General features: G+C 40.7%; 2 protein-coding genes across 3 annotated transcripts in view; one reads left to right on the forward strand and one right to left on the reverse strand.

Moving 5' to 3' along the window:
- Positions 1 to 5,770: 5,770 nt before the first annotated feature.
- tnfb (tumor necrosis factor b (TNF superfamily, member 2)) lies at positions 5,771 to 8,097 on the forward strand. Its single transcript, XM_086154357.1, has 4 exons — positions 5,771 to 6,106; positions 6,191 to 6,245; positions 6,340 to 6,399; positions 6,898 to 8,097. The coding sequence occupies exons 1-4, from the start codon at positions 5,921 to 5,923 to the stop codon at positions 7,353 to 7,355; spliced, it is 759 nt and encodes a 252-aa protein (XP_086010483.1). The 5' UTR covers positions 5,771 to 5,920; the 3' UTR covers positions 7,356 to 8,097.
- Positions 8,098 to 9,272: 1,175 nt separating this feature from the next.
- Positions 9,273 to 16,532, reverse strand: part of gabbr1a (gamma-aminobutyric acid (GABA) B receptor, 1a) — a 76,701-nt gene continuing 69,441 nt past the window's right edge. For both annotated transcript variants that reach the window (XM_086153583.1, XM_086153582.1), the window contains exons 22-24: positions 13,952 to 14,080; positions 12,990 to 13,133; positions 9,273 to 11,519 (exon numbers count right to left, since the gene is read on the reverse strand). In XM_086153583.1, coding sequence (XP_086009709.1) covers positions 11,241 to 11,519; positions 12,990 to 13,133; positions 13,952 to 14,080 — 552 coding nt within the window. In that variant the 3' untranslated portion in view covers positions 9,273 to 11,240. The remainder of the gene's footprint in view (positions 11,520 to 12,989; positions 13,134 to 13,951; positions 14,081 to 16,532) is intronic.

A 16,532-nucleotide genomic window follows, 5' to 3' on the forward strand; every position in this document is an offset into this window, starting at 1 on the left:
TATTTTGATTTTACAATTTTTCTGATTAAAACGTTTAATAGTGATCTCTTTTGAGATTGTATGTGGGATTTTACTGAATTTTTCTGAATGAGATTTGTGGGCAAAGTGCTTTGTATGATCTTTTCATTTTCAAGTATAAATTTGCATTTCAAATCTAGCCCCAGCCCACAGGTTTTGATTATATCTGTTCAACTAACAAAAAATAATGCACTTGTTGCGGTTATTCAGGTATCACAAATTTTGCATGTAAATACCATATTACAATAACCAATATAAAAACTAAAATCAGTAAAACTGTGACACAAGCCCATCAGCTAGTCCGCTAACTTACATTAAGTATAATTTAAATGGCTAAATGTCAAGCTTTTGCAGGTGAACTGCAAGGTCGAGATGTTATTTATTAGTTTCTCTGGCAGATCTAGAAAAACTATTCAGTCACAAGATTTCATCACTTTTAAATAAGAAACTTTGGAGGTCTTGCAACGTAAACAAAACACATACTCTCACATACACAGCATAGTCTGGCCCAAAAATGCACTGGCTTAAAAAAATCGCTCTGCCTTGGAATCCTCCGCCGGTTGCTGAAATGGTCGATTTCATTTGAAATCGGCCTTTGGATTTTTGAAGGATTTGATGTGCTGAAGGAAAAAGAAGTTTAAAAACGGCAGCCAGATGAAAATAAAAGACAGCTGGACCTGAAAGACGACTGACAGTTTGAACAGGGAGGGAGAGTAAAAGCTAAAGTATGCTGTAAAATGAAAGTAAAAGGCACCTAAAAGCAAAAGACATCAGATGGGACTCTGTGTGATGTGTGTGTATATATACACTTCAGAATATTATATTCCCTTGAAAAAATTGGTGGACAAAACCTTGACTTGCTAAATGTAACATGTATGCCAGATTCAGTAAAATTACCATGCTCTGGAGTTTTGCCATTACTACCCAGTAATTATCTGTCAAAACAAGATAACGTAAACAGTTTGTGTCAAACAGCTTTCCATTTAAGATCAGAGGTTGTAAATCAAAAATTATTAAGACATAAATAAATAAAGGATAGATATATCAAATTTCAGCTGGAACAGAAAATCAGGTGGGGGAACAATGTCATCATATCTTCCAAAATCTCTTTAAAATTAAAGCCACACATTATCTTTGGTTAATGAACAAAATAAGTCATAGACGGTATAATATCAGTCAGATTTTGTCAGCATCTAATCTACATCAAATTCGTTCAATATGCATTCCAACACACAAACACCAACACACACACCGTTTGACCTTTCATATGTTTAAAGAAAAGAACCTCCACTTGGATTGAATGGATAATAATTTCCTGACACAATAGATAGTTTTGCAAAGTAAATGTTTTCAATATGGGAGGCTTGATAATTCAAAAACCAGGAACCCAGATAAGTTCTTAGTTTCACCTTAGCCCTGGTTGATAGAGCTGGATTACAACCCGAATCGTAAGTATGATTTGAGGTTTGTTCCTTCCACCATCTGTGGCCTGGTTCGTTCACCCGCGGATGCAACCACTGACGGGCAGGAAAACATTGAAAACACTGTGACATGTTGTTTGTTTCTAACTGATTGGCACAAACAACTGTGTCACTGGAGAAATACGGCAATGAATTCCCTCCTCTTAATGGGACACCTCGTTTCTCATACACCAGCTTCCTTTCCCCGCTTCCTCCCCCTCCTTCTCCGCCCGCCTTGCGCTTCGTTCACTCCATCCTGTCGGTGAGGTAATGTGTCTTGAGTGCAATTGCACGTTGACCTTACAATCCTTGGATTCTGTGATGCAATCCGTGAACAAAAATCCGTAAAGAACAAAAGAGGGCATTTTTCAGATACAGACTGCAGGGGGAAATTCCGCAGATGCACCGGGCCTCTCTCCGCTTTCCTTCTCCGTGTGCATGCACACTGACGCCGTTATTGATTTTTTTTTACTAACTGCCATTTTTCTTTCCTTCTGATTTCACTTTCCCCTTTTTTCCTCCTGCCATTTCCTGCAGTGGTACTGTGACTCACTGGCTACTCAGTTACTCAGAAGTTCAATAAAGAAAAGAAGAAGAAAACAATAACAGTGATTTAGCAATTGGACTTAAAGGATTTAAAGAAATATTTCAAAAAATTAAAATAGTAATGATAACAATTGTAATGACGGGAGCACATATGCTGAATATTACGAACATGTTATTTTATTCATTTCAGAAAATGAATAAAGGTGATCGTCATGAGCTGATTTTCCAGCAGACTGCCAAATGTTAGTTCAATTCAATCTTATTTCTATCTTAATTTTTCAGTTACAGCATAAAGCTCATCGGTGAAGTTCAAATCCGAACACTTCCTCTGTTATTTTTGCTTTAACCATTTTGTTGTTGTATTATCTGATATAATTCCCTTGGTCCAGATGCAGTCATACGACAAAACTGCGTATAAGAACACGGTAACAACGACACGCGACAGAGAACATCGGAATAGCGACACCATCATTGTGGAATCTCCTTGGGTTGGAGCTACGAGCCGTTTTCAGTTTCAAATTCTGTAAGCGATGGCCATCAATCAGCCAGAAAACTTTATCATTCATTTGTTAATTAATTATCGATGCTGCTTATCTGGTTGTCGGGGTGGCAAGAGTCCAAACCCTAATAGAGACGCATACAAACATTCAATCTCTCCATCACAAGTATGAAGAATTGGGGGTCTCCAATGAACCTACTGCATGTTTTTTGGACAGTCGGGGGAAACAGAAAAAAACCCGGCGGACACCCACGCTGAAAAGGGGAAGAACATGGAGGCTCCGTGCAGAAAGGCCCCCGTTGGATTCGAACCAGGGACCTTCTTGCTCTGACATTACATTACATTACAGTCATTTAGCAGACGCTTTTATCCAAAGCGACTTACAAAAGTTGCAATTCAATAACCAAAAAAATCCTAATTACCAGTAGTCGCTATTCAGAAGTCACCACTCTGCCAAATAACCATCTCAGGGAGTTGCAGGAGTCCAGACGAGAGATGACAAGAGCCTGGATGAGTATCTGTACCGTATCCTCCGTGAGGAATCTGCGAATCTTCCTGATGTGAAGGAGGAATTTACAGGAACTGGTGACATTTGCTAAGAACAGTTAGTTAAGCACTTACTACTAACTACTGCGCCACTATATTAAATTATTCATTCATTTGCATGTGTAGTTATAAATTCCACCTTCTCTCCTCCAGTGTGTCATAGGCCTCGACAACACAAGGGAGGGGAGAAAATGGAATTTGGTCTCAAAAACACGGTCTTCATTATAATCCAACTGCATTTTAGGCTTTTTTATTCTACTTCATTGGCAACAAGCGAACAAAGCTGATAAAATACGTAAAAGCAAGCGGGTCGGCCAGTATTTCCAAGCAATACCTTTACATTTTGACTCACAGAGCACATTCACACATCAAAATGATTTGATAATAAATCCTAAATAAACCTCCAATGAAATGTCTGTATCACTTTCATCTCAGACGTTCGGAGGAGCGGCGAGTTTCCCGGCCGTCGTCCGCTTTATAGCAAACACGTCGCAAAAAGCGGCATGCAATTAGGAAACGCTGATAGACACTCAGGTGCGCGGGGTAGAAAAGGCCAAGCAGGTCTGAAGAAAGGATTAGTTTCTCACGTTTCAATCTTGGTTGAAAAGAGCCGTTTGTTTCTCCTGTGGAATGCGATGGGATTTTTTTTTTTCCGTCGGCTTCGCATTCCAGGTGGAGCCGGACCGGGATTTCCTGCTTATGTCAAGGGGCCTCACAGGTGCATCGCGTGAAGGAGCTGTTAGCGTGGGAGGGGGCAGGTAAAGACAAGACACGCTCAAAAGTTATCTGCTTGCTATTTTTAGCTTCACATCTTTCACCCAACCCAACCTTCCGGCTAACTTCTATTTTTAAAAATATCTTTAATTACACCATATTTGTAAGCGGTCCCTGCGACCCAAGGTTCCTTGTGGTAATGGGGCAAAGTGTTGGAATGAAAGCTAGGTGTGTGAGGTGGGTGGTTGGAAGGATAACAGAAAATTTTTTTCTTTGTGGGTTTTAAAGGTGCAAGACCAGTCGAAGGCTTTTAATCGGCTTTGAATTGAATAATCGAAACGAAGTGGGCGGATAAGGTGGAAAGATGACAAGTCAAGAGTTTGTACGTGTGTGTGTGTGTGTTTGTGTGTGTGTGTTTGTGTGTGTATGTTTGCGCGTGGGCGTGCGTGGGTGCACTCGATGACACGATATCAATCATAAAACATCTTGCGGTCGGTATTTGTTTGCATGCCGGAATGAAAAAGTAGATCTGAGGTGTGGAGGTGCCATTTCACAACCGATGTGTCACACAATTAAACATTTCACAAGTTCACTCTCGGCGTGGCGTCGCTCGAGCTCTGACGGGCCTCGAGGACCAAAGGGATGAAGAGGCGCATATCAATAGATGTAACTAAAGAATTAAACTCCAGTATAGGACAACAGGCACCCTTTTTTTTAGCCCAGAATATGATTATTTGGAAAGCAAAACAGGCAAACTGAAACAAGAAAAAAAAGAAAAGGAGAAGTGGGGAAAATCTGTTTGGTTTGTCCTTTAAAAACAGTTTCATCTCTATTACAAGGAGAGAGAGTGAGAGATTTTTATTTTTTTTTGAGATGTTTTTGTTCTGTTTCGAGAGTTTCCTCTCTCTGGGCAGAAACAGAGGGCAGAGGTTTTGTGTAAGGAAACTGAAAACACATCAGAAAGCATATCCGCCTCTATTGAGCTTCACTTCACCTCGGGAGGGGCTTTTCACACACCGTCATAATAGTCTGATATCAGTCTAAAAAAAGAAAAGGTTTTCAAGAGGCAACATTGTTTTTAAAGATCTGTCCACTTGCCATAAACTGATGCGTTTATCCTGATGGTTGTCAGGAGACAATTGGAAGACAGTCTCAGGCGTAGAATAATAGTTTCTAACGTAGATATGAGGAAATCATTAAAAGGCTCATTCCTACCCAATCTTTTTATTTCCATCTTTGATGCCATTTTAAAACCATTTTGGTAATCCATGCCAACCAGGATATTCAGAGTTGAGTTTTGTACTTTTTTAATCATTATAGATTACAGCTTATCGAAGTTGCCTCAACTCAATATTAGCTTATTAATCAATTGATGAATATTTGGCTTTTGTTGATGTTGTATAATCCAACTTGTCAATGCAAACAAGAGCTATTTACATATATTGGATTTTTTTTCAATTGAGCATGACATGTTATTATACAATAAAAAAAACAATTTCTCACTGACCATTAGAACTTTTCCCTACAAACCGACTGAACTGAATTTACAAAACAACATTGCTGTTGAACAGGTGGGATGTTTACACACATCTCACATTTTTGTGGTGTTTCAAAACATCTGCTCATATATGAGTCTAAGATGTTTGGCTGCTTGCAGATTTATATTTTAACCTCGGGAGTCACACGTTTCACAGTCTGCGGCCGGCAACCTCAACGTGGATCTGCAGCAGTTGTGTGCGTGTTTCATGAGTGTCTGCTTGTTCGCGACCACAATGTCATTCTTTTCCGCAGCCAAAACTACTGACCGACTACTTTCCCAGCCTAAAACCACAATCCCCATTAGATTCTTGGGGAAATAAAACTCCACAAAAACTCCTGTGACTTCCCTCCACCTCTCCTCTCTGTCGCTCGGATCCCTCCACTCGTCGCCTCTTGCACCGACTCCACTAGCAGAATGACATCACCGGAGTTTCCCTACTGCAGAAGCAGCTGGCACAGCATAAATACTACAAGCTCTCTGGCAGAACTTCATTCAGACACAATCGCAACGGATAGAGAGAAGGAGCAGTGAAAAACACTTAAGTGCACGGTCATCAGAGAGCCCCGGCTAAGCGTTGCCAAATCGCCAAGCAAAACCATGGTGGAGTACAAACCGACCCAGTATGACGTTGAGACGGGCCTGCAGGAAACTGGGGTTGTTTTGATAAAGAAGACGTCCACCGGCTGGATGTGGAAGCTTTCTGCTGTCCTCTCCTTCTTTGCCCTTTGCGTCGGAGTCCTCCTGCTCTTGGCTTGGTTCTGCAACGGAAGGCCGGACATCATGGTGAGGAGAGACTTTGAAACTCTTTCCTTTTAGAGAGAGAGAGAGAGAGACTCTTTATTCACGTTTTCCTCTTTTTTAAAACAGATGCAATCAGGCAAAACTGAAGCGCTGGTGGGCAGGGACACCGCTGGAGAAAGAGGTGACTATTTTTCATTTTAAGAAAATTCTTTGTATCTTTGTGTGCAATCTTTGATCGTATAAAATAAGCTGACATTTGTTTCCCTCTCTCTCAGAACCTCATCGCATGCTGAGGCGGATGAGCAGCAAAGCCAAGGCGGCTATCCATTTAGAAGGTGAGTCGTCGGCCTTCACTGGACCAAAAAAAAGGACCTTTCGCATCAATTTCACATCCTGTGCGTCGTAAGCATTGTGATGCAGAACTAAGTCGTGAAAGTGGGTTTTAAAATTAAAGTTAAACTCTGCAAAAACATCAAGAGGACAGGGATCCTACAAAACCTATAAGAAATCGCTGAGCGGTGAAAAAAAAAAAAAGATACGGAGGGTCACGTGTGTCAGATGAGCTTGGGCCTCTCAGAATATGTTTATTATAATGCAAAAGATTTTTAAATTCCATTGCAGATTTCTGCACAGCGAAACTTTGCTTAACGGCAGTCCTCCTCACATTAGCATTTAGAGGAGTGATTTTGATTGTAAGCGATGACAATTATAAATATTCCACTCGATAGCAGAGGTTCCGGTGAACTTAAACGGGGAGCGGGGATATTCACGATTACGCTTTTTCACGTCGGTCAAAATGAAAAAAAGATAACACCTGTTCCCTCCACCTCCAGGCAGCTACGAGGACAGCAGGGGCTCTGGGGCGCAGCTACAGTGGAAGAGCGGTCAGGGCCAGGCGTTTGCGCAGGGCGGCTTCCAGCTGGACAACAACAAGATCATCGTCCCCGCCACCGGCCTCTACTTCGTCTACAGCCAGGCGTCGTTCAGGGTCTCCTGCGGCGAGAGGGAAGAGGCGAGGAAGACCCTGATGCCTCTCAGTCACAGGATCTGGTGCTTTTCAGACTCCGTGGGCAGCGAGGCCTCGCTGATGAGCGCGGTGCGCTCGGCGTGTCAGGCCCAGCAGGGGATGCCAGAGAACAAGCGGCAGTCTGAGATGGGCTGGTACAACGCCATCTACCTGGGGGCTGCGTTCCAGCTGCAGAAAGGGGACATTCTGTGGACGGAGACCAACCAGCTGTCCGAGCTGGAGACGGACGAGGGCAGGACCTTCTTCGGCGTCTTTGCACTGTGACGACCAGAATGCGCCTTTTGATTATTATTTTATTTATTTTATTGCCGCTGCGACGATTATAGAAAAGCATCCAAAGCTGTGCACACACACACACACACATACACACGAGAGCCCCTGGAGGGTGAAAGCAACAATCACATATTCAACTTTTTTTTTTTTTTTCCACCGCAAAATCAGGAATAGAAACAAAGCCATGGAAACACAATGCATTTGACCTTTTACAGCTCAGAGGTCACATGTCATTGTTTAAAACTACTTTTAATTTTGAAGCCCGATATGTTAAAAAAAGAACATGGCTCCATACTGGTGTTATTTTGACCAGTAATTGCTTGATTTTCTGATTATTTATCACCATCTCATCGGTCATTTGAGTGAGTGTCCCTCATTTTGATTTGTGAAAGTTTCGACCACAGCCACTTTCAGGTTAGGTGAGCCAACTCAGACTACCTGCGTGCACTGTTTTATAAGTCATAGGTCTTTATTGTTTTATTTGTATAACATACACAAATATGTGTTATTATTATTTTAAATCAATATTCATCTCCATGGTGATATAGATATGTTAAAATCTCATTCGAGATTTAAAAAAATGTATTGTAAAACCTTATAAACTGCAACAGTTTGTAATTTTTTTTGACATTTTTTAACTTTAATTATTTATGTCGACCTCAGATTGTAGAGACAAAGATGATGCCAGCAGAGAGTTTAGGTTCCTGTACAATGTTTCTCAAGTACAGCACTATCACCACTAATTAATTGTATGTATTTATTTGTATTTATTTGTATTTAAATTGTCAAAATTTGGTATTGAAACTTGTTTTTATATTATTTTGACATTTCTTCATTAAAATTGTTCAAAAACAGAAATGCATTATGCCGTTACCATGAATTACCTGCTATACTTGGTAGGTTGAAGAGTTGCTGAAAAGCTCTCAGAAGCGCCTACACACACACACACACACACACACACACACACACAGTTATTAAATTCCTCCACAGCCAGCAAATACTTCTCCTTTGAGATCAGACACAACAGGGGGAATTTTCTCATTTTTGGTGTCTTGCTGGGTGCTGTGTCAGGGGGGGGGCCCACAGAAGCCTCAATCCAGTACGGGTTTTCCCCAGTCACGCCTCCCCTGGACTCAGTCTCTCTCACCCACACACAAACACGAGCACAAACACACAACTGAACTTCCCCTCACACCCACACACCCATCCCCTTCCCCCTCCTTTATATATACCTCACTCAGTGAGCTGGAAAGAGAAGTGTGTGTGTGTGTGTGTGTGCGTGTGTTTCGCATAGTCATTGTCTGAAACCACTTACAAGATATACTTAATGTAGTTTGTCATGTTTCTCTACAAACATCTAATTACTGTTCCACTCCAGATTTTTGATGCTGACATTTCTCTAAAGAGCACTTCCCTCCTTAAGTGATGATCTATCCGTGTTTTGATTCTGGCAGCTACACTTGAGAACATGACAGGCTAATAAATATGAGTGAACAGTGAACTCAAGCCGTCAGCGGGCAAAAGGTTATGGCGACCAGTAAAAAAGCTACTGGTGACATCTAGTGGATGATGTAAACACCCTTTGTTGTGCAAGATGTAAAATGCAATCGAAGCTTCTCACATGGTTAAACATGTGAGATGAGCCTAAACGACATCGAGACAAAAGCGAGATATTACCAAGTTGGTGAAAGTAAAGTTTCTCCACAACTGCTGTGAAGTGGAGGTTCCAACCTTGTATGTCTTCTAAGCACTCGGCTCGAAACCTCAAGGATTCGCCTGGAAAAAGGACAGAATACTTTGTCAGTTCATAGAATCAGGCAAACAATACGAAAACGACTTCTGATCAAGGTCTGTCCGACTTAGCGTCTGAGATGACACTGATGACAAACTGCTGGTTTAAATTGGGCATTTTTCCAAAGTATCCATTGTCTGTTTATTCATCGTATCACAGAAATACACCCCCGTACACAACGAAAACAGGGTAGTACCCAGTGAAAAAACAAATATTTTATTTATGGTATCCATATATTTGCATACACATACTCTGAAATATATTAACATTTAAGATTCTTAATAGAGTGAATACAAAGATTCCCAAATCCATGGATATTGTCATAAATGTGCAAGATAGAACATTTCCGTAATTATTTCTGCATTCGTATGTTACACTATCTGGTTGCGGCACAGTTAATAAATATGGCCTATTTCATTCATTTTAATCCTGTGACTCTGTCGCTCCAAACCCTGAGCTAAAATGTCTTTGAGCAATCGCAACATAATGTGAAACTTTCATAGTTTGTGTTTAAAGTGCACACTGAAATATACATTATATATATTTATATTTATATATATATAGATATATAAATATTTGAGTATCTGACAAAGTATTGTTTAACCTGTTGATCTAACTGTTCTGGTGTCATTGCTTTATAAAATGTGTGAATATCTCATGAATGAAATAGTACATCCAGATTAACTGCAGAATAAATACAATATGTCACATTACTTGATATAGATTTCTTTCATACATTTACAACTGTTTAAGTTAGTCAAAGGCAAAACTGAAAAAGAAATATATAAAAAAACAAAACAGTAAAGATTGTCTCCTACTGGAAATTCAACAAAACTAAACAAAAAGTAATTTTTACATATAGAAAAGCGCACAAGAATGACGTGTAACAGACAAACATATGAAATCTTTTGGAAAAAACTGTGCTTTCTCTGTATATTGACAGAAATAGGCGTCATAAAAGCCCAACATCTCACTGCATGCATGAAATATAAATTAGTTTTGCTTTTCAGGAAGCAGACAGTATAAAGTTTCTTCTGGCAAGGTTGGAATTTCAGATTATTCTGTCTGATATGACCTACAAAATGTAAGAATCAGCTGCACGGACTTGGCGCCGCAGTGACATTTCGCATAAAATACAGGGCGCGGAAGTTATTTGATGGCTACTGCTGACCTGCACTTCTAAATAGATACAACACAAACTTCAGAAAACCCACTGAAAAAATAGTTCAAATGACAAAACTATCAAAATTGTCCACACACATCAGCAAATCTCTAAATTCGGTCTCCGAAAAAGGGTCTACTAGCCGTCAGGTTCATTCATTGGCAGACTGGGTTCCGTCAGCTGTAATTGAAGCCACAGATGTCAGACATCCACGTGCCAAACTCCTTGGCTTTTCTAAATTATGGCTATATAATAATGCACGTTGTCAAATTTCAGCGGCTCCTCAGGAGACACGCTGGAAATTACGCTTTACATTGCTTTGTCCCTTTTGTAAATATACGTTCGTCACCCTCCTGAAAAGTAAACATGAACTGAACGACAACTCCATGACAAAACAAATCTGATTTTACAGAACGATTTAAATCACAAACCCGATGTGCTTTTCTACTCAACGAACTCCAGAGACAAACGGTTGGGACGAAATAGCAAAGACACAAACACAAACTTCTCCTCCATACATCCTTGACGCGACGTCTCTGGAAAAACAACTTGATAACCAACGAGGGAAGGGAATGATCTCAGCACATGACCTCTGAAAAGCTCTATAGCGGTGACAGTCCAAGTGTGCTTGTTGCCACGTCGACCAGCCGGGAGAGCGTGTTGCCGGGTTAAACACAGTGAGACCAAACCTGTGAGAAAGGTGTTTACCCGCCTGACCCCCCCCCCTCCCCCCCTGCCAAAGCTGCCGAGTATAAAACACTCCTGTGGACTACTTGTGCTTAAGCACTGTATTTTAAACAACAGTGTCACTACACTGTGCTCGTCGCTGAACCAAGTGAAAGTCACAGTGCGCTGTGGTGTTCAGTGATGCCTGCGTGCACCGTGCACAGTTGCCCCCCTCCCCACCCTCGCTCTGACTGGCTTATTTATACAGCAGCGGGATCTGGCTGTTGTGACAGTGGTTGCGGCCCATCTTGCTATCTGCAGGGTAAAGGTTGGATGAGTTGGAGAAGGAGGGTGGCAGGGAGTGATTGTCTGTGTTGGGATAGCCAGGCGGGGGAAGCAGGGACTTGGGGTCCGCCTGGGATGAAGGTGGCGGACTGCTGTGATTCTGATTCTGGCCCGTGGAGGGCCGGCGGCGGTTGCGGAGAGCCTGCCTCTCAGCCAGCTGGTTGCGGAGTGCTGATACCCTCTCTTCTTTCTAAGGATACATTATGGACACAAACAGACACGCATGTAGAATTAGAGGTTGATAAAACTCACAAATGTGATGGCTCTGGAGGTTCTCGGTCATCAAGGTCATGGAGAATTCTTGTCGAAATCTTCTTGTCTTGGCAACTGGACTTGAATTTCTTCACTTGAAGACATTTCACCCCTTATCTGAGAGGCTTCTTCAGTTCTAATGACTAGTGGGGAGTTTTCAAATATAACTTACATTTGGGCTTCCAAATAGTTTCCAGATATAACCGCTATATTTGGAAACTCATTAGAACTGAAGAGGCCTCTCGAGTGAGGCAGTGGCGCTAACCGCTGCCGCCGTTGTCACCCTGGTGTTTATAATGGAGTCAAATAAACAACAATGTAGAGTATCACTTGTTGATGTGTGCATGAATCATGAAATGTTGACCTCATCCTTTGTGCTTATTCCAAGGTAATAAAATGGATTAGGTTTGCAATTCAACTAATGTGACAGAAAATTACTTGGCGTTGTAAAAGACACATTATAATGCAAGTAATTTAACTTTTTTGAGTGTTTGAGTAAAAATGTATAAATGAACTGTTTGCTGAAGCTTTTGTAGCCAAAAGAAAAGTGCAAGACACATCCCTTTTGGACAGTCGTGATGGGAGCGAGAGCCTGGCTTGTGAAAACAAGGCATGCTTTGAACTGTACAGTTGGGGGTTGCAAAAAACACATCAAGAAAATGTGATGAAATAATAAAAACAACTTTCTCCACAGAAGAACGAGAAATGGTTTGCCTTCACTTGTCCTCGTGAAAGGCCTCTGAATGTGACTCCACTCAGAAGCATTATACGCGCATTTACATAACACAGATATAATATATTATAACATATATCAATTAATATAAAATACTTTAAAGATTAGACATTTTTTCTTGCAATATTTATAATTCATTTAGTAAGTTTTGTTACCATTTCCATAATTCATTTTTGCTGAACACTAGAATATGCTCCTGCGAATTTTTGATTGAATTTTATTTGTATTGTGTGTTTAATGCATTCAATTTTATGTAAGGCAAAACACATAATTTTTATAATTTTTTTGTCAGCTTTACAGCATTATAATTGATACAGTCACACTGCTAAATTAGTTGAAATTGAATGATAAAGCAGGCTTATGCATTTACAAATTAGATGTGTCAAGAATCACAAGTACATTACCAGCTACCAGGCACTAGGGGGGTTCATTGAGTCTCCTCTCCAAGTGCAAACAGCATCTCTGGTTGAAACGTGCTGTCTTGCATCCCAAAACCCTCTATCTGCTATCAGTGGTGTCTGAGAGGGTGCAAGTGGAAAATCCCAGACTTGTTAAGCAATATTTGTAATGTTAATAAATTTACTCTTGTGTTGACATTGTAGAAAAACAAACATGGGGGGAGGTCTCCCTTCGTCAGACTCCCAGCTGTAGAACATTTCGGAAGAACATTTTCACCTCCTGAATAATTTTCTGCAACTCCCTGTTCTCTCTCTCCAGCTGCCGGGACTTCTCCTCATCATTGTTGTTGGTGGACGAGCCCGTCTTCAGGGTGTCCTGCTGTTCCGACTGCCACTCACCCCTGGTGATGAGGCGTCGCATCTAGATGGTCACAAGAGACGGAAGACAAGAAATAATTTTCTGTCCGCTGGTCTAAAGTGCAGAATGATCACTGAATGGAACAACCTTTGAACCTCTGCAAAATATCCACAGTAGGGTTTGACTTTTCTTTTAACCTCAGACTTCGGCTAACGTGGGTTTTCCCCAAAGTTTTATAACCACTTGTTTATAGCTTGTTATTTCTCGAGAACTTGCGTTTACTCTGCCACTTTTTAGCATTAAATGTTTGAGCTGGAACCTGCCTTAGTTTTGTTCAGTCATTAATTAAATCCTTGAGACATGGTGTTCTGGCACTGTTAACTCTGGGTCAACCTGCCTCTGGATATGTGGCTGGATATATATTCATTCTCTCCAGCAGTTTGCACTGATGTAACCTCAATCATCCTATATTTATTCAAAACAAACTCAGAACAGACCTTCATTTCTTGCGGTCATCCTTGGTAAAGATTTACCCCCCAACCCCCCACTCACTAAACAATAAGTATAAGTATAAAATCTTACAGACAAGTTGCAGCGAAAAAGAAAGTTCGTCTTTGAGCTTAATCAATCTAATACTACAATGCAGTGTGAGATATTCCGAGTTAGAACCAGGAATTATGCCGGACACTGATTTGTTGTTGACAGCGTCTTTCCTAACTTGTTCTTGTTTTGGTATTCCGACTTACTCTGCACATTTGCAAAGTCACCAGGATAAATGTCGAGCACTTGATAAATCTGTCTGTATCTGTCGACAACTTCTTGTGTGAATAAAAACAAAATTAAGAAATGTGACTGTTGCTGTCAGTCACGCGTAGGAGCACCTTGGGTACAAAAAGCACCACCAGAGTGATGTACGCAGAGAAGACAATTGCTAGAGAGGCGAAGGCAAAGGAGGCGTCCTGCTGTGAAGATAGGATCATAGTGACTGGAGCCGTGATCAGGCACAACACCTGCAGGAGAGAGAAAGAAAGGTAAGAATAAAAATTGCACATACAGTAAGAGGGAAGAAAGTACATGGTATAAAGAGGGTGAGGGAGGGGAAGTGCAGAGGAAGAGGTATCAAGCAGAATAATGCCAAGTTAGAAAAGAAGACAGGAAGAGGGGGAGAAAACCACATCCAAAAAAGCATTAGGCATCTGTTTATCATTCCGGGGAGGGCTCCCATGAGAAAACACCATTAAAAAGTCATGACTAACGGCAACGACCTGCTGACAATCACCGCATTGTCATTTCATCAGAGCCTGAAGCTGACAGCTTGGCAAACAGGAAGGAGGTCCCTTCACAGATGTCATTAACCACTGACAGTACCATAAAACTTAAACATGTACATCATAATAATAAAAGAAGTCCTCTCCCACCTTAATGAATTTAAAGTTTTAGGAACAAGCACTTTACTTCTATGTACCGTACTTGCATTAATATTTCATTAACGGATGAACGACCTGAGTAACAAAGATCCATTAGTAAATTACAATCTATAAAAATGATATAATAATTAGGATGTTTGAAGGGGAGGTGAAGGGAACAGGACCTGGCTGGTTTTTGCTTTGTATGACGCCAGTTTGAAGAAAAAAATGAAATGTTTTCCTTTCATTGATCAAAGCACAGGGAGGGGAAAGTGGCTGGTTAAAAGGACAGAAACTATTTCTTTCCAGACATTTAGATCAATTTCAACAGCATACCGTGTCAACACATCAGGAAATGGTAGGTAGTATTTGTGTAAAGTGGCCAGAGTGAACATAATGGCAGCTGCCTTTGAGTAAAGTGCATCCAAGGTGCCTTTTTAAGATGATGCATTTGCTTTTAACGGCCACAGAAAAATGTTTATGACTGATGACTGCATTTACCGCTGTACTTTATAGGCAGAAATGGATATGATTTAAAACATATCCATGTTTTAAATAGATATGTTCATAGGGCAAAGGGATAGCGCTGTGTTTCAACAGCACAGCGGCATAGGCTCACTCTGGATATAGTAGCACTCAGAAGCAAGGCACGCCTGAGATACATTGGATTCCAAATTGGTAATACGCCTTTTCACATTTCACTCAACATTTATTTTACAAGCAAGTCCAATTGAGATTATTTCATTTCATTTTACGAGGCAAACTTGAGATATGAGCGTTATTATTGTGGCACCGCGGGCACAATAGGCATCAAATGCTGCGATTCGCACAAGGCTGCAGCCTCTGCCGGCAGTATTATAATTTTGACAGAAAAGGATCTGAATTTTTTTTTAGACTAAAATCTCCCGTTGCAGTCAGGGAAAGAATGAATATTTCATATATGTATAAGCTCGTTTCAAAACAATCTGCTCTAACATACGCTTCCTGTTACATCATCAACACAGTAAAGACTGTATTGTGACATGAGAAGCTGTCATGTACATTATGCTCTGTTATATTCTGTTCTGACCGGCATTAGCCGTTGCTAATATAGAACTGAGTTTTTAAAACTGAGAGAGACCTTCACCAGAAACACTATAATGGCTCCAAATGTTGAATATTAATCTTTCACAATACTTATTTTGATTATGGATACACCGGAAGACCCTTCCTCTGGCATCTGTTTGTTTCTGTCTTGGGGGAAAATGCAAAAACTGATATCTTGAAAAATGCTCATTATCCAATCAAAATAATTTAGGCCAAAAATGATGTTTTCCTAAACTAGACTATTTGTTACTCTGAGCAACATGGACATAGGAAGCCCTTGCAAAACACCAGGCTGCAATCCCCAAACTGCCAGATCACAGTCCACAGCAGGAAATATTACTTCTTTTAACCTAAACAATGCAAATCTTCAAGGTGTTATTGTCGCTTTTTATATCTGTCTCCAGGTAAACTAAAATCCAGGTAGAAGCCTGAACTGGACAGTAAAACATTCCAATTGTAAATCCCAATTATGAAATAATGAAGTTAAGACAAATTAAGTGTAATACAGTATACTGTATGAGATGAATGGACTATATTGTATATATAAAACTCATGCAACTCTTCAGTAAATCTTATAAGACTGAGGGCCGGGTGAAGCCAGCCCCTGCCGTGTAGAATTTCTCAGCATCCAAATCATCAAATTTCAATCAAATTTATTAAGACGGGATTTGGATTCGGTTCAGGCACAAATCTGTAAGGTTGAGTTTAAAGGAAATGGGCAAATGAGCAATTCGAGGAGATGAAACAAACCTGAATTTGACTTATGAATCTAACAATTACGATGTCTCGATTACGATAGAGTCAGGATGAATTCAAAAGCGAGTCAAATATAACTCAATGCAGCTCCGCGCCTATTATTGGGTGCTCTGGAGGGAAACCTTCAAGGAAATTGTTTCACTGAGTCCACCGATGCTGCAAAGTAATCTGATTCTCTGTCACCGACATTGTCACCTCAAATGCACCACAGTGG

This window comes from Fistularia commersonii, chromosome 10, assembly GCF_037954325.1.
Source record: "Fistularia commersonii isolate RoL2024-O1a breed Wild chromosome 10, RoL_Fcom_v1.0, whole genome shotgun sequence".
NCBI lineage: Eukaryota > Metazoa > Chordata > Actinopteri > Syngnathiformes > Fistulariidae > Fistularia > Fistularia commersonii.

What these genes read in the sequence shown, in the direction of transcription:
- tnfb (XM_086154357.1), top strand. Translation starts at nt 5,921, where the DNA reads ATGGTGGAGTACAAACCGACCCAGTATGACGTTGAGACGGGCCTGCAG. An exon ending in GGACACCGCTGGAGAAAGAG is followed by an intron (nt 6,246 to 6,339) that starts GTGACTATTTTT and finishes CCTCTCTCTCAG; the next exon opens with AACCTCATCGCATGCTGAGG. An exon ending in GGCGGCTATCCATTTAGAAG is followed by an intron (nt 6,400 to 6,897) that starts GTGAGTCGTCGG and finishes CTCCACCTCCAG; the next exon opens with GCAGCTACGAGGACAGCAGG.